The sequence below is a fragment of the Schistocerca piceifrons genome, chromosome 2, assembly GCF_021461385.2.
Source record: "Schistocerca piceifrons isolate TAMUIC-IGC-003096 chromosome 2, iqSchPice1.1, whole genome shotgun sequence".
In the NCBI taxonomy this organism is placed as follows: domain Eukaryota; kingdom Metazoa; phylum Arthropoda; class Insecta; order Orthoptera; family Acrididae; genus Schistocerca; species Schistocerca piceifrons.
The window spans coordinates 643,330,168-643,353,665 of NC_060139.1; the positions used below are offsets into that span (position 1 = coordinate 643,330,168).

Genomic DNA, 23,498 nt, shown 5'->3' on the forward strand with positions numbered 1-23,498 from the left:
GTTGTCCCCCTCTTCGTCTGTTCTATCTACCCCCTCTCCCCTCAGTCCACTCAATCACATCATTATGTGTGAGTATGCATGCATGGACACACACCACACACACACACACACACACACACACACACACACACAGCCACAACTCACCCTGCCTGTGCCAGAGTGTGAACTCACATAATTTTTCTAATTTAATTACTGAATAGTGGGATGGGCTTTAAGTTTGACATGACCTATCTGCACAGTACAAGGATATTACAGAAAATATTTCGAGTTCACATTTTATGTCTCCTATTTCAGTACTCAGCTGATGCTTTTCTTCCTTTCCTTATTTTAAATACAATCTTACACATTATATTTTTCATCTATAATTGAAGGCCAGTTACAAAAACAAGTCTGCATCTTCTAGGAGTGTAAATTAACAGTGCTAGACCAAACCTGGCAAATTGTAGGCAGGAGACTGACTTTGAACATTCTAAAATCGTGGATTACTTCCACAGAATATCAACAGACAGGAAAAAAAAATCTAGAAGACAAGAATGGGGCAAGAGAAAATAAAATAAAAAATGAAATAATTTAGGAACTGGTGTTGATCCATGTACAAAGTTTAAGAACAAAGAATTGATGAAGACAGAAGATGAGAGAGAAGTGAAAAAAAGACAGAAAGAAGAGAGGAGGGTAAGAACAGACGCATAGTAATGGGTTATGACCATGAGCTAAGAAGCATAAAGCAGAAACTCATGCTAGGAAGCATAAGTCAAATTTAGCTTGAGTAAGAACAACTAATTTGTTGCAATTTACCAATAGTTAATTATTAATGCAAGTCCCAACAGCTGTTTCATTTTGTTTGCATATATCTTGACTCATTTTACATCTCTGAGGGTTATCTTTCAAAATGGAATCAATAGAACATGATGAACATTTGGAAGTATGACTAGCTTGATACAAGCCTGCATTTACTCATTGTTGAAAGTTTCTCATCTATAAAACTAAACACAAAAGCACAGAAGAGAAAAGTATATCTTTCTTCTTTGTTTTGTGACTTGAGACTCAGTGTGCAACTATACCTCTGTGAATGACTTATTACTGATTTCAGTTGCACACTTCTTTTTTGTTCTCATTAAAGTTAAATAAAATGCTTTAGTCTGAGTGGCAGTGATTTATAACTTCCTTTAATTCATTCTGTTTTTCATTATCCATCTACATTGATATTTTATCCTGTGTTTGCAGTTTACTTTTCTTCATCAGATCCCCAAATTTCTCTCTTTCCTTCATGTAATGTGTGTTCTATACTGGTTCTTGAATTTATGAAAATAATTTATGTTTTTGCTTTGACACAGTCATAAACATCTGTGAGAGCATGTACAATCAATCAAGTTATAGTTACTGAATTAAAGATTGTGCTGGTTGGCATGCCTTTGCCTGTCAATAGATTTGTGATGATCAATGCGCTGCATGTCATGCATCGCTGGGATGACAGTAACAGCAGCAAGCATGGTTGTCACATGGGGGACCATCGAGTGATAACAAGCAAATGCAGGCTGTATATGGGGCAGGACACAATGGAATGTGTGTGTAACAATTGGGGCTATGGCAGTCTGTGTTATGTGACTGACTTGCAAATTTGCAGTAATTACTGTGGTTAAGAATGTGGAGACATTGAGTCACTGTCTTCAGAGAGGAATGAGGACTGTGTAGCAAGGGCATGAAGGTATGTTGCTTTTCATGGAACATGGAAGATGGGAGCACCTTTCTGTTCTGTAATATGGATGGGCTGAGTCAAGGTACTGTTATGTGACATGCCTTCTGAGTAATTCCGTATGGAAGGGAATTTGCTGCTCTGGACTGATGTTATTCATTGCTTTTTTTTACAGTGTTTTGCTACAAACTTATGGGCAGTATAGTTAGTATTTGCCTTGTGGCCCCCAAAGCATTATAAAACTCACATAACAGAACAGATACAATTTGTGATTGTTTGCCTATCAGGTTAGTGTATATGTTGTGATGCAAATATTAAGTCCACAGCACAGTGATGTGGGGACTGGGTTACGGTGCATTTCTGGTATCAAATCATTTTCACCTCAGTGTGGAGTGCTAACTGTAGCACTAGTTCTCATGTGCACTCTTCTGCATCTTGCTGGGCAGCAGGAGCTGCATTGTATAGTATCTCTGTTTCAGTTGAACCTTAGGTATGGTAAATACCAGTTACCTATATGGAGTCCACTCCAGGTAGCTGAGTACTCAGTGTGACGGAGTGTCATACCTAATGGCCCGGGTTCAATTCCAAGCTGGGTCAGAGATTTTCTCCGCTGAGTGACTGGGTGTTGTGTTGTCCTTATCATCATCATTTCACCCCCACTGACATGCAATTTAGGGCAGTGGCATCAACTCGAAAGACTTTCACCAGGTGAACGGTCTAGCTGACGGGATGCCCTAGCCATGCAGAATTTCCATTTACCTATTTGGACAGTAAACAGAAAGGCCCAAACAAGTAATGACAGATAGATGAGAGGAAATGTACCACATTGGTGACAAAAGATGCAACTACATGAGCCACTTCACCGAAGTTCACAAGTTATGTAAATGTTTGTTTTTTATCTTGATAATCTTTATGTCCTACATTAATGTGCTTTTAAATTAATTAATGAATGAAATAGATTGTGGTTTTGAATTTTGGTAATGCTATTGTTGGTTTCAGATTTTAGTTATTCTATTAATGGTATTAAATGAAAATTTCAAATAGGAGGGCAAGGGGCCCTCTGTAGAAAATGATAAATTGACTGGGCCTACATGAAGGATCCATACTAAAATCTGTGTTGGAATAATTCTGAGCTGGGTTTGTTTTGGATTATGGGTTTGCTATTATCACTATGAAACATGGGATAACTTGTATGTCTGGAAATAAGTGTTACTGCACATCTCTCACCATCAGTTTTACTGGTAGACTGCATAAATCTTTTCCATTCGGGAATAGCTGGCTACTGCTAAGGGAGTTTTTCAAGTGGAGCGACTTACCACAAATCCACAGTATATCTTTCAAGATAGGTGTGAATATGTCTGATAGGATGCGACTGTTCATGTTCAGTTCAAGAACAGTAATCTGCCATAATGCATTTCTTGACTTACATTGAAATATCTGAGGTTCTACACCACCTAGGTGGTCTATTTCTGTTGCAAAGGGAGACAATTCAAGCCTGCAGGCCTCTTCACATGTTGGGAGAGTTATGGCTGGCAGATGCATCCTGTGAAAGTATTCCACCGAGTGACAGTGGAGACAATGAAGTACAAGTTGACAGCATGTTACACTTGGCTATTCAGTGTTGTAGACAGATGACAGCTCCATCTGTTGAGAGTTTTTATGTAGAAGCTCACTTAACAGTTGCATATAAGTACTCACTTAAGAAACTGAAAATAACTCCACTATATAAACATGAGCTCAATGAAGTTATTTTGTCTACTCACATAATATAACTGGACAGGACATGCTGGGGAGGTACAATCTTTTTGTAAACTGAAAAGCAAGCAGTGCTTGTGGTAAAGAAGTCACCTATCCTGGAAGAACGCTACACCTACTATACAGGAAGACTAGGAATCAATTTCACCTCTAGCAGTGTAGAATAGTGTGCAGAGATATATGTAGACTCTGTCAACATGCATTACTTGTGTTAGTATTATTAGTTACTCATATCTGCATTCCATGTAGTATTAACACATTTTGTGAAAAATAAACCCATCTCCCAGGCACATCTGTGCACTGCATTGTCAGAGATTCATAAAGCATTCTGTGGTGCATTGGTATAATTTTGCAAAACACCCTGTAGTTGCTTCTGATGTAGTGGGGTAGACAGAGTGCAGAGTGGGAATCATCTGCACAAACTTCAGTTCAGACCTGCAAAGAACGAAAGTGCATGACCATAATCCAGCAACCTACCTTCTCTTGTGATTCTATCCCACATGTATCCCCCCCCCCCCCCCCCCACCCTGTTCTCCACCCTGTTACATCCTTGAAACACAATTTATCTCTTAATATGGCTCTACTACACTTAGATGTGATATACACATTTAACTTTTGTTTTTAACCCACTTCATTTAAAGATAAACATTAATTTTATACTGCTAAAATAATATTTTTAATAATCTGTGATTTTTCCATCCCTTGCAGTGTAGAAGCTATTAGATCAAAAGAAAAAAATGAATTTCTGTAGGAAATTTAATGAAGTGTAATATTGTATCAGGAAACATTTTTGCTAGAAACTGTGGGTTTTGAGTTATCCAAGAAAAACATAAAACAGTGACCATTGAAAACCTGCCAATCCAAATGCTCACACCCCATTAGCCAGGGCTTTTAGTATGTTGTCCATGGCACTCCTGCCTACCACAGTGCAAAAATTTGTGACTACATGAATTTTTTCCCCTCCTCAACCTTTTCAGGTCTTTGTTGACTTTATAATATTCTTAGGAACTGTTGCAAATGCAGAAAACATTTTTTAAATTACAAAAACACATGTAGGTTGATCTGTGGTGCTACAAATCAAAAATCCTATAGGTACCTAAGACCCTTCAGACATTGGCACTTCTGTCAGTACATCTACTAATTGATGCTATTTGTAATCAACAACAAAAAACTTTTCCAAACTATCTGTAACATCCACAAAAATGACACATGGCAGAAGTAAGGCTTTCACAAAAACTCAGCAACTTCCAGCACAGTGCAGAAAGGAATTCTTCAGTCTTGAATAACAATTTACAATAAGCTCCCACTGTATATAAAAAGGTACTTACAAGAGTAAAATGAAACAGCTCTTCGTAAACCATAGGGCATATAACTTAAATGAATTTCCAGAGGTATAAGTTATTTAAAAGTTTTATTATAATACAAATTATGTTGTAATATTCAGTGGTAATGTATGTAATAGTGCAGATCTTGTATGTATATTGTCTGCAGTGTTGTTTTTCCTGAAACCTTGAATGTAATATTGTGTACCTTATATGTATATTGTTTGCTTTTTTCCACTTTTCCTCCATGCAATATTGTCTTCTTTGACTTAGGTTTCACTATAGTACAGTCTTCATACAGAAAGTAATTTCAGAGGGCCAAATAAAAATCAAAGTAATCATAAAATGACCTCTGCTAACTGAAGTCTTCAGAAGATACACAAAGCAGTTACATATCAATGAAAATAATCAAATTTTTAAAATATAAAACTGGATAGATAAAAAAATCTACTCAACAAGTGTAGCAGGAGAACACACACTTATGAAGTTTCAGAAAATTTGCAAACTTTCAGAGCCAGTGGCTCCTTCTTATGGTAGAAGGGTTGACTGAAAGGAAGAACAATGAAGAAAAAGGACTAGTGAGGTTTAAGAAATGGGGAGAGTTTGGAATAGTCACCCAGAACCCCAGGTCAGGGGAGACTTACCAGACGGGATGAGAAGGAATGAGTCTTTCCTTCTCATCCCATACAGTAAGTCTCCTCTGAGTTGTGTTTCGGGACAACTTTTCTGAAGTATCCCAATTTCTTAAGTCTTGCCAGTACTTTTTCTTCATCCATCTCTTTCCCCCTCAACCCTTCTGCCAGAAGAGGGAGCCATTGGCGCCAAAAGCTTGTAGATTTTGTTAATTTTTACATGTGTGTTTTATTCTGCCAATGCTTCGTGAGCAGATTTTTTATCTATCCAGTTAGTCATTACACAGTATCACAAAAGATCTCTTTTCCAACCCCACAAAAAAGAAGATTGGTCTATAAAAGTGTTGTCAGAAGTCTTACTAATATTGATCAGCAGAAGTAGCTCTCCAAGACTTCTGTTTGTCCTTACAGGTAATTAAAAGGTTAATACAAAATACATTTTTTAGTGAGTATGTATCCCAGTATGATATCAGAATATTCCTGCATCTCTGTATACAAAATCAGTGGAGTATAATTAGGATAAGGCAGAAAACCTGAAAGAATTTTAGACATCATACTTTTTTGCACACTAAAGTTGACAGGTTAATAAGTAAAAACTATAATGAGTAAAATAAAGTATTATATTATCTAGTAAATGAAACTGATGTCATCACAATCTCACCTGCACAGACAGACATAGAAACACACATATGAAGACCCTATGGAAAAACTGGGGTAAGTCCATTTAACTATGGAATGAGTTTATAGCATGTTCTGATGGCCAGCTGTCAGTACTATAAGGCAGTAAAAATTACTTTCAAATAACATGGCAAGTCACTGGGATACAGAGGGTTTCACTTTTAATGGTAATGGAATGAATTTTGTAAGTTGATCTTCCCATGGAAAGAATGGGGTCCAAGGTTTGTGTCAGCTGTTTACATTACACCTGATAGAACAGTTGAGTTGTGACTGCAAATGTGGTCAGTTTAGTTTCTCACTCTGTGTTATTTCCTTATAGTAACAGTGTTTAATTTGAAGTGTGATAGAAGTTTCCCATATTGAGAAATTGGAAGAAGTGATTTAATGTAAGTTGAAAAAAACCTTTTCTAGACAAGATCACATTAATTATTATTTATTATTGATGACCAATTTGGACAGTTGAAAATGTGGTCTTCTGAACTTTAAAAAATTTCTGGTTACAAATTGCATTCCATTATGAGTTTATCACTCACATCATGTTGTTTTTATGGTGGAAAATATTCAGCACATTATACACAGGTTCGTAAAAAGTAAAACTATATACTTATAAAAAGCACATTTCAAAATGGGCATATTCAGACATATAGCACTCCACAGAGGCTTGTTAGTTCTTACAATGCTGGATATACAGTAAAAATGCACATTTTTCCAAGTGCGATGGTAGCATGGTCCTCTTAGGACCTTTAAAATGTGTGAATCATCACAAGTTGAAGGTCAGCCTACCCATACAATCAGCTAAAAAGGAAAAGGTTATGGAATAATATGCAATGTTTGTAGGAACTGTAGGTCAGTGTCTCATGAGTTAGGCAGTGACTGCAAATGCTTATTGTGTGAGTGTTTCAAACAAATCAGACCCCATAAAAGAGAATGGTTTATCAAGAATTTTAAGTTGTTAGGTAACTAGAATGATCAATCTTTATATCTAACTAGCTTAATTTCTATGACATTAATAGCTCATTGGAGGCCTAGGCATGATGATTCCAATGCCAGAGATTGCTCTTTCCATTAAATTGTAAGATTCAAACAAAACGATACCATGAGTGAAATTCCGGTTTGCCAAAAAGCCTTCACCGCTTTCCAAGGAATAAGAAAGTGCAGACTGTGGATTATACAGTTGAGTATAAAGTATACGGGAATATCCCCCAAAGACAAATGAGGTATGTATGCTAACCAGCCATGGAAACTATTTAAAGAAAAGATGGTAGCCATTATAAACTTCATCGGTGTATTTAAGGGAAGAGAGGGCCACTACGGCAAGGGAAAGACAGACAGAATTTATCTCCCAGAAGAACTATAATAAAAAAAGGCATGAGTTATTAAAACAAAAATAAACTGAACTACCTGTTGCATATGGGCATACCTCAAAATATTTAACAGCAAAATCAACTTATCATTTGAGTACTCTCATACTGATGTCTGCTCAACATGTGACAAATTGCAAGCAGTATTAAAAGGTTTCAATGGAAAGCTCTCACAAAACATATCTGAAAAAGAAAACTTAGAAATTACAAATAAAACTGAAGTATTTAGTACTGAAGACTAAGTTCACAAGCAAAGGGCTGGTACATTTTATTCAATAAAATGAAAAGCGGGGCAAGAAAGTAAAAAGATAACAGAAAATGAAGCAATGTGCAGGAACTATCAAAAAAATACCTACCCACGCCAAATATCAGCACTAATGATGTACATTACATGTGTCAATTATCATTTTACAGTTTCAACATTCATCAGATGTTCAATAGTGATGCAATATTTTATACTTACACTAAAGAAGTAGGGAATAAAGTTATTAGTTTTTTGCACAATTTATGTGAGTGAAATCCTTGATCCAAAACTGAGGCTTCCTGTAATATTCTGTGATTCATGCTCAGGACAGAATAAGAACTACACAGTTTTCTTATACCTTCATTATATTGTTCATACCATTAAGAAATTAGATAATGTCAAAACAGTATTTCCAATAAGAGAACACTCATAGATGGAATGTGATAAAAACTTTGGCTTGATAAAAACAAAAACTATTGCAGGGTTACCAGAAGACTGGGTTAATGCTTTTGAAACTGCAAAAGTTAATGCAAGGCCTGACAAAGATTCCTGTTCAACAAGAAATTATACAATATTGGACAACATTTTTAAAAGTATGTTGCAAACAGAAGTGTTCTTTCAAGACATGTCTGTTCAGAGAAGCTCTGGTTGTGAAAATGGTCCAAATGGCTCTGGCACTGTGGGACTTAACATCTGTGGTCATCAGTCCCCTAGAACTTAGAACTACTTAAACCTAACTAACCTAAGGACATCACACACATCCATGCCCGAGGCAGGATTCGAACCTGTGACCGTAGCATCTGGTTGTGAAGGAGGACAATCTGTTCAAACACAGGATTACTTACAATGGAGCCTGGACACCAGTAGATTTGGAACATTCTGGTGGTCTACATGTAGACATTGAGTCCGGATATCAACTGCTGTGACCTGAGGAATTCTTATGGCCTCATCAAGCATGGAATGGTAAGTGTTTTGTAACATGAAACTTTTTATAAGGTAAATCAAGAGTGTTTTGAAAATAACTAACTCTACAAGGTATACTTTCAGAGCTCCTGTCAATATTATATGAAAAACATACAGACCTTCAAGAAATTAAACAGATGCAAAAATTTTCTATTCCAATCTACCACATAACAACAAAAAATCCAAACCAGAAAAATGAAAGATCCAAGGCTAAACAACACAAAGAAGGGACAAAGGCCTATCAAAAAGTGACAGACTTATCATGTTCTTTTTATGGCAGACTTTGTTTTATCATGTAATTTCAATTATTATTGTTTTATGATGTACTTCCTCTACAATCATTAAATTTAGCATCATAATTAGATTGGGTACCCTTGATTGGAATGTTTTAAGCATTTTTTGTTATCTTGGAAGTTTAAATCTCCTTTCCTGAAAAATGTACAAAATGTGACTTACCCTGTTTATTCAGTGGCCTCTTCATAGATTTGTGCAACATGTGTTCGCGCACACATCATGAACACAAATGACACATTAAGGAGAGGGTTGGGAATAAATGACTGCTCAATACTCACTGCAGGCAAGTTTTCAGCATCTGGAGGCAACCTGAATGTAGCATAAGGATTTACAGTGTCAGTGGATGCTGGAGCAGCTGGTGGCACTGGTTCAGGTAGGTAGAGTGGTTCTTCTCTGTCCCCACTGGCTGTTCGGGGACTGCTTGGCATCATGGTACATCCAGAAACTTTCTGGTCAGTACATGCAGAAGTGCCCCCTGTTGGAGCCATATCACATGACTTCTCAGATGTTGTGCCTGCAAGTTATAATAGCTGTGAAGCATTTCTTGAATCATCAAGTATTGTATAAAAATGAGCTTTCAATTGCTAATTAAAAAACGATATAACCTTCATTTTGAAGTAGTTGTGATAATACATTTTAATGTAGTTAAATATAAATATCCTGGACTCTATTCTCAGTTACATGGTAATTGTGCATTGTGACGAAGCAAGCAGGGATCCTTTTACTTCCTCTCCTTTCATCTGCCTTCCTAAATTCATTTTTCCAGTTTTTCACTAATTACTGTTAACATATATGAGTGTAATCTGCATTTTCATAAAAGGAAAGGTTGGCCCTCAGACTTAAGGAATATACTACCAGATCAAATTTTCTATGTCATCAATTTACTAATTTATTTTGACTATTCATAATTAATATCTTCTGTTATAGGGTGAAATCAGTAATTGTTTCATGTCTTAGATTCTATTGTTGACTTACAAACAAATATAAATTCTGTAATTAATTATAAACATTTGTAAGAGCAACTACTAGGATTCTTAAGTATTTATTTGACTCTATTCAAAAACATATTAGTGAAGCCAGCCCTTAATTATTTCCAAAATAGTTACCAGGTTTCTCAAAAGTATTGTTTGTATAACTATATCTGTTAATTTCATCATTTAAACAAATAATTCTATGTAACCTTTGTGGTAGAAGAAACTGTTAGAAAGAAGCCATTTTTCAGTGTTCAGTTAATTGAATGAGTTACGTTTTAACTGTTTTTCTGTAAATTAAACATTGAACAATGTATAGTTGCAGTACCTATTATTGTGAGGGTATATAAAGGCCTGATTTTTAGTCCTGAGACAGTCAGTCCATGGCCGATTTTCAAACGAGGAACCTGTATAGGTTAGGTCAACACAATGCATCAACTTAACCGTGAAATAAGTGTAACACAAATAAGCCATGTGTTAAAGTAATGACAGTGTCTGTTCAATAGTGCCACATGTACCATATTATTCTGAAAGACTGTGAACTGTGTGATTAGGTTTTTACTGCTCATAGATGTACAACAGTAAACTATTGTAGCAGTATGCTGATGTTTTCCTGTAGACTATTAATGAGGCTTATCAAAAGTTGACCAAGAGTGAACAGGCCATATTAACTGTGTAATATTGGTGGTGGTGGGGGAGGGGGGGGGGGGGGAGGGGTGTTAAGAATAGTGAAAGTAAAGAACTGTGAAACGCAAGTGAGCAACTGTCGACTACATCATTAACTGTGTAATATTGGTGGTGGTGGGGGAGGGGGGGGGGGGGGGGGAGGGGTGTTAAGAATAGTGAAAGTAAAGAACTGTGAAACGCAAGTGAGCAACTGTCGACTACATCATTTACAGTAGTCAGTGTTGAACTTCCATCCCCCATTTTTCAGCCAGTATAAAAATGCAGTACATTCACTGAGGACTATCAATGAAGAAATAAAGCAGGTGAACATCACAGCATCTTTCTAAAACCTAAAACTAGATTCAAGCCAGAAGTAATACACAAAATAATGACACTGTTTCCGTAACAAAACACAACTGACATGGAAAAGCTTCTAAATGGAGACAGAATTGAGGATTGCTGAAGTTTAGCTATAACAACTCGGACAGTAGCAGAAGTAATAGTAATTATAATAATGATAATAATAATAATAATAATAATAATAGGGCTAAGTGGATAAAGTTTTTAGCACAGGAATATTAGAATTTTGAAAATATGTTTCCAGTAAGCACATGCATTATGGTCTTGTGATAAAATGTTTTAGCTCCTCCATGTCAGTTTTTATCAGAACATGTTCCTGCAAAGTTGGGAGCCATTTGAGGATAATTGTTATCCCACCCATCCTTTCTTTCTTTCTTTTCTTTCCTCCCTTCTCTTTGTCACTGTCTTGTTGAAGTGCACATGCCATTAAGAGGAAAGGCAAGTGATATTTTCGGCTCACGTAAACAAACATTAACTTTTATGTGGTTGTTTTCAATGAGAAAATTCTCCTATGTGAGCAATTTAAAAATGCAGACTTTTCTCTCCCTCCATTCTTTCTTATGTATTGCTATTTACATTAGGAAACTCCTTCAAGGCCACTTCAAAGCAGCTTCCACTGGAGATTTTTAAATTATTTGGAAGTTTGTTGTAAAATTGGATTCCCATGTAATAGACTACTTTACTGCTTGTATTCAAAAGGAATTAAACAGTTTTATAAACATGTATTGGTGTTAGTAAATGCTTACTTTTGAACATCCATTTGCAAGACTCAATATAACTAAACTTGTATAGAATCCTTAATGCCTCTTTTTTAAAGGACAAATACTGGTACTCTATATTTTAAAAATCACTTAAAATGGCCTTGACTGCAATAAAATATTCTTCAGCAGATACATGATACTTGCTCCATTCACTGCTGCCACGTGCCGACATGGATGTAATTTCTTCGTTTAACATTTGTTATATTTTACATAGTTTATATTTTACTATTATTATCAGACTCCATCATAAATTCTTTCTATACTTAATATTTCAATGTATACAGTCTGAAGATGATCCCATTTTGACCAAAACAAGTTACCACTGCCAATAAATATTTTAAAGCGGTCAAGAGTGTTTTTAATTCAATTTTAAAGTATTTTATCAAGGACATTGATATTATCCATCAGAAATGTTCTAAGAAATTGTCTGTTTATTTGCTTGGTGGCGGCATACCCCCATACTTCAATTCTAAATGTGAGGTATGGATACAATAAAGCGTAATAGATCACACTTTTCTGCACATAATTCAGAACTTTTGACATTGTCCTCACAGCAAAAGCTGATTTTCTTGATTTTTGGAATAAAAGATCAATATGATTTTTGCAAGAGAGATGTCTGTTCAACATTACACCAAGGTAGGCAGTTGTATCATCCAATTTTATTTCTGTATCGTCATCTGACAGAACGTCCGATAGCACTCCATCAGGTTGGTGGTATATTTGAAAATCAATTAGACTTGTTTTACTTTATCAATTATTTTGGAAGTAATTCTTCAAGTGAAGTAAGACACCAAAACAATTCTGGGCCAGCTCACTCTTTTTGGATCCCTGGTTAATAACTGTTATGTCATCTAAATAGTTAAGTGCAGTGACGTGTGGGCATGCTTTCAAAAGGTCACACTTGTGGTAATGCTATGTCATCCGCAGAGGGCACCTCAGACTTGTGTGTGTGTGTGTGTGTGTGTGTGTGTGTGTGTGTGTGTGTGTGTGTGTGTGTGTGTGCATGCCCACATGAAGTCACTGTCAGAGCTTGCTATGGAACCTGGTCTCTTTAAGGATAGCCAAGATTCACTCGGCCTCAGTTCTCTATGTGTACTGCTATAGCTCTTGTGTACATAATTGATTCCTGCTGAATGTTACTTAAATACTGTCCTCAAGTTGTTAATGTTTCCATAGAATAAAGCTATGTTCAGTCTACTGGTTATGTTGTACTTATACCTAATTACAACATGATTGGTGACAAGTGTGGTCCTGTTCTCTATGCAGATTTCTGCTCTGGTTGGTCCCCTGTTCATGCTCGTGATGGCCGATGTTGCTACAGAGGACATTTTATGTAAATTGCTTGAACAGCAAGGATCATTTGTCATGGCATTGCATCAGCAATCACGGGTGCTGGACAATCAAACTCAGGTACTTCAATAATTGGCTTCTATTTTGTCTAATCGGCATGCTCCTAAGACTGTGCTGCCTGCTGTTTTACCCACCATGCCCCCCATAGCATATCCACCTCCCTTTTCCACATACAATGAATCCATTGAGGAATGGGTTGCATACAAGAAATGTCTGTAACAACACTTTCAATTTTTTTGGATTACTGTTGCTATTTTATGTTGTGCCTTATTTGTTTCACAAATATTGCCAAGAATGTATCAAGTCCTACATCATCTTTCTTCTTTAACATTTCAGCAAATGTGTGGGCCTCTTTCAAAATACTACTGTGTATGCACCCATATTATTGCAACCCGAGTTGTGTTTTACTGCTGTAGGAAGCAGCTACATTAGTCCTATCAAGCATGGGTGACTGAACTCCATGGGTTAAGTCATCATTGTCATTTTGTGTCTGATACGCATAAAGAGTCATATGCGATGAGTTGGTGAGAGATGTTATCTTTCATTTAGCTCTGGATTATGAGGTGCAAGAGCATGCCCTCCAGTATGAAAGACCATCATACTCTGAGGTTTTAGCTATTGCACAGCCATTCAAGGTGTCTCGAGCTGCAGGTAACCAAATGAGTCATGATGTGGCATATCAGAATCCAACCCTCCACTTCACACCGAACTTCAGGCAGTTCAGAGGGGCAAGACATGGTCACAGTGGTCTGCACATGATCACAGTTTTAAGGTGGCTGGGCTTGCTCCCAGTAGCAGTTGCACCAGCAAAGTAATCAGGCCACTAAACAGCAATGTATGTGTTCCATGCTCCCACCCTCCCCTTATTGTTTCAATATCTATGAGCACCCAGACAGCCCAAAATGCTGTGCTACCTGTCATAATTGCAACAAAAAAGGTTGCATTGCTTCACTTTGAAAACAAAAATTCAGCACAACAATCCTGATGATGTAAACATTCTATAGACAATTTCTGTTGTGTAAAGCAAGCTTTTCATTGATGTTCTGGTTTTCTGCAAAGTTCTGCATAAACTCACAAACTTATATGGACTTGGGCTCTTGTCCACTTCTCCCTGTGTCATGAAAGTTAATAAATTGCAGTAAATAGAACATTCCTATTCTGGCCCAGTTCTCTGCCCCCATATATTGCAAGACAGTAGTCTGGTCACATATCTTCTTGTATATAACACATGCACAGAGAATTTTTTTGAATTAGAGGCTTTTTAAGTTATTTGGTTTTAACATTTCAGATAAATTGAATTTAGTGTCTGAACAAATGACATGATTAGATGCATTATGTTTTCAGTTTTCCTCTTTGTTCTCTCCTGGATTGGGGTGTGCTTACAATTTTCAGGTGCACATTCTCATGAAACCTTCTGCTTGGCCTCATTTCTTCTGGGCCTGTCTGATTACAGTAGCACTCAGGGAACAAGTTAAAATGAATTACATTGCTTCACAAAATCTGGCATTGTTCAGCCCATTGTATCAAGTGAATTGTCTACTGCCCTTAGTTACAGTAAAGAAATCATTGAGCCAGTTACGCCTCTGTAATAGTGGACAGTTACCCAATACCTCACTCAGATGAACTGTTTGCAAAGTTATCAGATGGTCAATATTTCTCAAAAACTGACTAGCTGGAAGCCTATTCACAACTTGCTTTAGATACAAATTCACAACTATGCTAGTTGTCAATACCCTTTTGGGCCTCTATCAATACTTGTGTATGCCTTTTGGAGTTGCCAGTGCTACCACTATTTTTCGTTTTCTGGGGCAACTTACACCTCTGTTCTGTGTTGTGAGTATTTGGATGACATAGTACTTTCTGGGGCCTCCACTGAGGAACATTTACAAAACCTCCATACTCTTTTTTTCTGTCCTCCAAGTGACCTGGTTGAAGTGTAATTTAGAAAAATGTCAATCTTTTCAGCCTTCTATCATTTATCTTGGATTTGAAGTTTCTTGTGAGGGTCTCAAACCCTTCCATCAACATGTTTCTGCTGTTGTGTTGCATCCACACCCTAGGTCAGTCAAAGAACTTCAGGTTTTTCTACGCGAAGTTGCCTACGAACATAAAATTTTTGCCTAGGGCATAGCTGTTACTTAAGTTGCTGCGCAGAGGCCTCACTTTTGCTGGTCGCTGGCTTGTGAAACCATGTTTTCCACCCTTAACACAATGCTGCAGTCTGCACACTGCTTAATGCCCTACCAATCGGGCCTCCAGTTGGTCCTTGCAACTGATGCTTCACAGTATGAGTTGGGGGCAGTACTGGCTCATAGACATCCTGATGGCTCAAGCGGCCTATTGCTTATACTTCAAAAATGCTGACTACCGCTCAGATCAGGTACTTTCAGATAGAAAAGGAATCTTTGGCCATTGTGCATGCTGTGAAGAAATTCAGTGTTTTTTTCTGTGGTACCAAATTCCACCTGATCACCGATCACAAACCATTGATTTCCTTATTCATTCCTTCTGCATCATTACCAGATAAAGCAACACATCACATTCAACATTGGGCTCTCTTTCTTTCATGTTAGAACTACAAGATTCATTCCTGCTCTATGAATCAATATGTAATTACCAATGGTTTGTTGTGCCTGCTGGTCAGACCAGACTCAGGATCTGATCAAGAGAAATTGCTTTGTTTCCACATTGATGTCACCACACAGATGGTTGAAGGCTTTCCTGTAACTAGTGCATGGATCATGAAAGCTGTAGCTTCAGATTCTGTTTTGTAGAAGCTCATAATATTACTACAACATGGTTGGCCAGATTCACCACCTTCTCATGTGTCTGACCCCCTCCATAATTATTACATCTTTTGGGACTGATTCTCTGTTGTGGATGGTTTTCTGCTTTTAGACATGGACCACATGGATTCTTGGGTAGTGATCCACTCAGTGCTTCATTTATAGGTTCTCCATTTATTACACGCTGATCATTGGGGGCTGTCATGCACAAAAGCTTTGGCCCATCGACATGTGTTTCCGCCCAGCTTTGGCAGTGATGTTACCTGCCCGTTTGCCTCCTGTTCACTGTGTGCGACACACCAAGCAGCTCCCCAGGCGTTGTTGTCTCCTTGACCAATGCGGTTGTGTGCTTGGGGGCAGTAGACATGGATTTTTCTGGCCCCTTCCTCAATGCTTATTGGCTGTTGATCATTGACACATATTCTCATTTTCCATATGTTGTTTGTTATGTTTCCACATCCACAACTGCCACCTTCACAGCCTTGTCCAAAATTTTTTCTCTTGCAAACGTACCCATGACGTAAGTGTCTGATAATATTCATTGCAAGAGGATTTTCCGATTCCTGTGGTATCTGTCACATCCTTGCCCTGCCATTCTATCCACAATCTAATGGTGATGCAGACTGCCTAGTGCAAACATTTAAAAGTGAGATGAAACAGTATGTTGCCAACTCTTTGTTCAATGTTACCTTAGACTGGCTTCTCTCCTTGTACCACTTCATGCCGTTTGGCAAAAAGAGCCTCACAGAGCTACTCCATGGGCACCAGCCGAAAACACTGCTACACAACCTGCATCCTCGATCTGTACATCAATCTCTGCAGCCACCATGCCTCTTCTGGCCTGGTGTGGGTGTCTGGGTGTGTGGCTTTGAACGTCACCCTAAAAGGATTTCATCTGCCATTGCTAGATGCCAAGTTCACTGTCTCTGCAATACCTGCATGCCTCTGCTCGAGGCACCATGATCAGCTTCACCTTCATGTGGACAACTGGGCTCTCCCTGATGTCACATCATCACCTCCAAGCCGATCCACATCGGGTGTCACGTCACCTGCAGCTGTTGGTTATCCACTCCCATGCAGATGAGGGCATCCATCCTCAGTGGCTGAACCGGCAGTTCCTCTATCACTTCTGGCATCATAATCAGGGATTCCATCGCCCATGCCCTGGCAACCACTGTTACTAGCATCATCAGAACTGTAAGCACCGTCACCAGAGCCGATGCCTGAGATCGACATGGGAACAGCCCCTGTGTTGGTGGTGTTGCCATATGGTTTGGGCTTGACATGGGAAGGTGGGTGCAGGATGTGTCCATGCTGGAAGCACTTCAGCCTGTATGCTCCTGTTGCAGCTCGCCACCTTAGCCAGTGGATGAGGAAGATTGATTGTGTGTGTGTGTGTGTGTGTGTGTGAAGTCACTGTCTAAAACAAATCTTGAATTTTCCATGGAGAGTAAATAAATAAATAAGCATTAGCTTTTGGTAGAAATTTTTTCAAGGTTGTAACAAGAGGACATAAAGTTTGTAAATTGCACTGCCTTGCATTTGCCTTCTCCTCACAATAACGAATTATCCTGATTCATTCTTCTACTACACAAGGGATGTTTACCTTGACAATTAGTGTTCTTCATTGGGGAGGTACTTATCATTTGTATGTTGATAATCCACATCTATCAGTGGCCACAAATGGTTAACTTTAAGGTGTATACAACCGGCTTCTCTGTGTTCTGGCATCACAGGTGTGTTTCTGTTAAATAACTTCATGTTCTGTCAACTACCATTTTTATATTTTTCATTAGTGACATGTCATAACCAAAATCAAGTCCTAATCCAAAAGCAGAGTTGTGAATAAAGTACAATACTTAACACTGAAAGCATGTTTATGACAGACACTAATGTACAGACTGAACAGAACTTTCTCCTGGATGGAGAGTGCTGCTATTTATACAAATATCAGATATTTCAGAATATGCAAAGAAACACATTGAGTTTTGAGAAAATTCTAGAAGTGATAAATACTAAATAACAAATATTTTCTGGTGATCAGATCTGGACTGGCAACCTACAGCATGTCAGCCAGTGATGCTAACCATTGCTCCACATTGTACACAGCAGAACTTGCGATATTGAACCCTCTCTTGGAGGTACAGTGATGCACTGTTTCAGAAGTTCTCATTGGAGCTGACTCCAGCATCCTAAATCTTGATCTAGTCAGTGATCTCTGGCTGGCAGCACTGGAAGATCCTCTGTTCTAGTTATGTTGTCACATCCTCTAAACTATGGCGAGCATGAAAGGTAGCCCTTCCTGTTTATGTTATGTAATCATTGAGTGGGCTTTCAGTATCCTTGAATGAGAAGCCCCCATCATAGATCTGTGACTCAGGATCATAATTGGGCTTCGAATGGAGAGCATGGATGATGTCTCTGTGATTTTGTCCTCTTGATAAAGGTCATAAGTCTCAACATCATATGTGATACCCAACAAGCAGCTAATGATACAATATGGTCAAAAGTTGTCTTTTAATAACTTTTCTGATAGTCCCACTTTTTATACAGGCATAAAAATACCTACCAAGTATCACATGTTCCTCACTGGCCAGTGACTGGCATTATAGCACTCTCGGTCCTTCTTCTAGGTGTCCAAGGACTATAAGTGAGCCAGGTTTCTTGTTTAGCCATGCTCCTGTGTTCTGCCAAAAGAGTCCTTGAAAGGCTGTCAGTGTCTTTGTGTTTGCATCTGTTATTGTATACGATTCTGATGTTGTACCCCTGAAGCCTCAGTCCTCATCTTGCCAGTTAACATGACAGGTCCTTCAGACTAGTCAGCCAGCATAGAGAATGATGATCCAACACAACTGTGAATGGTAAATTAATATGGCTGGAACCTGTTGATGCACAAAACGATCATAAGGTACTGTTCCACAGTGACTTTGGTGAGTACTCTGTACACATAAGCTATATTTTTCTCATCCCCTTCCTGAATTTGCACTAGAGATGCACAAATCCCCTAACTGCTTGCATTGGTGTGAAGTTTTGTCTCATTATTTTCATTATGCAGTTCTAGCAGTGGAGAAGATGTTAGCATCTCCTCAAGGACAAGGAAAGGTTTTTCTTGCATCTCATTCCAGGAAAAACTGGCATCTCTCTGCAACAGTTCTTGCAAGGGACCAGCCGCGTGTAGAAGTCCATTATGAATTGCTGTAATATGAGCACATTCCAAGAAAACTTCTCATATCACAAATGTGCTGAGGAGTTATAAAATTGGTAGCTGCTTTTATTTTCTCTAGATTGGGACTGACTCCATCATCATTAACTAGATCTGCCAAGATTTTCAATTCTTGGATGACAAAGAGGAACTTTTTCAGATTCATGTGGAGACCTGCATTCTGAATGCACCTCAACACAGCTGTTTGGCAGCTTAAATGATCTTCAAATGTCTTTGAGACAAACAACAATGTCATACTGACATCAAAGAAACATAATCCATTTACATTGTTGGTCAGATTGTCCATCATATGCTCGAAGGTGGCTGGTGTGTTACAAGACCTGTGACACTTTTGGTGTCACTGGAATTCCCCAGTGGCCTGTATGTCACCGTGGCTTCCAATACACCAACATCTGACTGGTCTGTCCTCACTCCAGAGTGGGTGACAGACAGTGGTGGGTTCACGTGTCACTGGGCAGAAGGCAAAAGAGGGAGCAGGCTGTGCAGCTGGCTCCCTATGTCTTAGCAAGAGGTACAAGATGCTTCCCAATGTTGATGATAGCTCTGAGCCAGCACAGGATGCCCCTCCTGTTGGGCCAACGGTCGATTTTCCTGCCCAGTCTGGACAAGTACAGAGGGTGGGTATGCTAACCATTGGGAGCTCCAATGTCAGGCAGGTGATGGATCCCCTCAGGGAGATAGCAGGCAAGGTGAGAAAGAATTCCAGTGTGCATTCGGTATGTTTTCGGGAGGTCTCATCCATGATGTGAAGGAGGCTCTGCCAGCAGCTATTGAGTGCACTGGGTGCAACCGGCTGCATGTAGTGGAACATATCGGCACGAGTGACTCCTGTCACTTGGGTTCTGAGAACATCCTCAGCTCCTTTCAGTGGCTGGTTATTTGGTGAAGGCAACTAGCAACACATGCAGGGTGCAGACTAAGCTGTCTATTTGTGGCATCGTACCCAGGGTTGATTGTGGTCCTCTGGTCTGGAGCAGAGTGGAAGGTCTAAACCAGAGGCTCGGACGACTCTGCAATGGTAGTGGATGTGAATTTCTTGATGTCTGCTCTCAGGTGCAGAATTGTAGGATTCCCCTTTATAGGTCAGGCATGCACTACATGCAGGAAGCAGCTACTAGGGTAGTGGAGTACATGTGGCATGCACATGGGGCTTTTTTAGGTTAGAGGACCCCTCCCTTGGGAGCAAACACAATTTGCCTGTTAAGTCAGCCCCAGCAACCTCAGAAAATCTACGTCCTCACAGATCAGAAATGGAAAAGATTTATATGATTTTAGTAAACTGCAGGAGCATCCAAGGGAAGGTCCCAGAATTAGTATCGCTTATTGAAGGTTAGAATGCACAGACAGTATTGGGAACAGAAAGCTAGTTGAAGCCAGATGTCAATGACAAAATCCTAAGTTTAGACTGGAATATTTATCATAAGGATAGGTTAGTCCCCAATGGTGGTGGCATGTTTATTGCAGTAACACATTTGACAAAATCTAGCAAGGTTATCATGGATTCTGAATGTGAATTAATCTGGATGAAACTGAGTATCAAAGAACTGTCAAAAATGGTGACTGGATGCTTTTATAGACCACATGAGTCAGGATCTATAATCATAGAGCACTTCAGACAGAGCTTGCAGAATATCATTAGTAATTTTCCTGATCATGCCGTTGTAATAGGGGGTGACTTCAACTTGTCAGGCATAGATTGGGAGTGTTAAGCCATCGAAACTGGTGTCAGGGTCAGGGAATCATGTGACATTGTTCTGGATGTTTTGTCTGAAAATTGCCTTGAGCAGATAGTTAGAGAACCAACTCATGAGGGAAGCATCTTAGACCTCCTGGCAACAAACAGACCTGAACTTATCGAATCAATTAACGCAGAGGAAGGTATCAGTGATCATAAGGCTATGACAGCATCTATGATGGTGGTTCCTACAAAGAATGTTAAGAAAGGTAGGAAGATATATTTGCTCAGCAAGGGTGACAGGATACAAATTTCAGAATATCTCAGCAGTCAGCATCAAATATTCTGTGATGAGGATGGAGATGTGGAGAACAAATGGAAAAAATTCAAAGGCATCATTCAATGTACCCTAGACAAGTGTGTTCCGAGTAAGGTTTTAAGGGATGGGAAAGATACACCATGGTTTAACAGCCATATTAGGAAAGCTCTACGCAAACAAAGAGCACTTCATCTCAGATTCAAGACAAGTAAAAACCTAGCTGACAAAAAAAAAAAAAAAGCTGAAAAAAGTGAAAATGAGCGTAAGGAGAGCAATGAGAGAAGCGTTCAATGATTTAGAAAGTAAGACGTTATCAACTGACCTGAGTAAAAAACCTAAGAGATTTTGGTCTACGTAAAATCAGTTAGGTAACAGAGAGAAGGCCGAAATATTGAATTCAGTCTTTTGAAGTTGTTTCACTACAGGAGATCATAATACTGACCCTCCTTTCAATCATCATGCCAATGTACAAATGGCAGATATTGAAAAAACCTATCACGGAATTGAAAAGCAGCTACAATCACTTGGTAGTGGAAAGGCTTCAGGACCAAATGAGATACCTATAAGATTCTATAAAGATTATGCCAAAGAACTTGCTCCCCTTCTAGCAGTAATTTATCATAGATCGCTTGAGCAACAAAAGGTACTTAATGACTGGAAAAAGGCGCAAGTCATTCCCATTTTTAAGAAAGGTTGTAAGACAGATTCACACAACTATGGGCCTATGTTGTTGACATCAATGTGTTGTAGAAATATGGAACATGTTTTATGCTCAAGAATTATGATGTTCTTGGTAAATGAATAGCTCCTCTATAAAAATCAACATGGATTCCTCAAACAGAGATCCTGTGAAACTCAGCTCACTCTGTTCCTCCATGAGATCCACAGTGCAGTGGACAATGGTGCTCAGGCTGATGCCGTGTTCCTTGATTTCAGTAAGGCATTTGATACTGTCCCACATTGCCGTTTAATGAAAAAAATATGAGTTCACAGAGTATCGGAACAGACATGTGATTGGATTCAAGACTTTGTTGCAGTTAGAACTCAACACATCCCTCTTAACGGAACTAAATCAACATATGTAAAGGTAATATCCAGAGTACCACAGGGAAGTGTGATAGGACCGTTGCTGTTCACAATATATATAAATGATCTAGTAGAAAGTGTTGGATGCCCCTTAAGGCTATTTGCAGTTGATGCAGTTGTTTATACCAAAGTAGCAATGCCAGAATGTAGTAAGAATTTACAGAACGACTTGCATAGAATTGATGAATGGTGCAGACTCTGGCAGTTGACCCTGAATGTAAAAATAAGTGACATATTGTTCATACATAGGAAAAGAAATTCACTACCATACAGCTACACTATTGATGAAAAACAGTTGGGGACAGTGTCTGCCATAAAGTATCTAGGCATAACTATCCAGAGCGATCTTAAGTGGAATGACCATATAAAACAGATAGTGGAAAAAGCAGACACAAGGCTCAGATTCACTGGAAGAATCTTCAGGAAATGTAACTCATCCAGGAAAGAAGTGGCTCATAAGGCACTTGTTTGCCTGATTCTTGAGTATTGTTCATCTATCTGGGATCTCAATCAGGTAGGGCTAAAAGAGGAGATAGAGAATATCCAACAAAGAGTGGGTTTTGTCATGGGATCATTTAGCTGGCAAGAGAGCATTACGGAGATGCTAAACAAACTACACTGGCAGACATTACAAGAGAGACATTGTGCAACATGGAGAGATCTGCTATTGAAATTTTGGGACAGCACTTTTGAAGAGGAGTCAAACAACATATTGCTTCCATGCACATATATCTCACGTATTGACGATGGGGAGAAAATTCGAGAAATTAGAGCCAATACAGAGGCTTATCGACAATCATTCTTCCCACACACTATTTGCAAATGGAACAGGGTTGGAGGGATCAGATAGTGGTACTGAAAGTACCCTCCACCACACATCATTAGGTGGCTTGCGGAGTATGATGTACATGTAGATGAAATGATCATTCCAACTGGCATGACTTTGAACACACAGAGACTCTCAGGTGTTATGAAGGCAGTCTTTTCCCTGTCAGCCTGATCAACTTAAATTTGCCAGTAACCTACCTGTATATCCTCAGTTGAGAAATACTTTCCTCCTTTCAAGCAATCTAGGGTCTCATCAATGTGCAGCAATGGGTGATAACTTTTCTCATGATTTTATTCAGTATTTGGTAACTGATACAGAAATGCTATCTGCCATCCTCCTTCCACAAGGACCACAGGAGAGGATCAAGGACTCTGAAGGTTGAATGACATCTTGCAGTATCTTACCACTTCCTCAAGCATTACACATCATTCAGCCAGTGATAACCTAGATGAGCACTGGCTAATTGGTGGGAGATCCCTGGCATTGATGTGGTGTTTTACCTTGGGCTGCTTTGTCTGTTTTTTCTTCAC

At 38.8% G+C, this 23,498-nt stretch overlaps 1 protein-coding gene across 1 annotated transcript in view; it reads right to left on the reverse strand.

Moving 5' to 3' along the window:
• LOC124775687 (Down syndrome cell adhesion molecule-like protein Dscam2) overlaps positions 1-23,498 on the reverse strand; it is a 194,666-nt gene that overhangs the window by 23,014 nt on the left and 148,154 nt on the right. Inside the window, exon 17 of the mRNA XM_047250516.1 lies at positions 9,221-9,456. Within this exon, the coding sequence (XP_047106472.1) occupies positions 9,221-9,456 (236 nt within the window). The remainder of the gene's footprint in view (positions 1-9,220; positions 9,457-23,498) is intronic.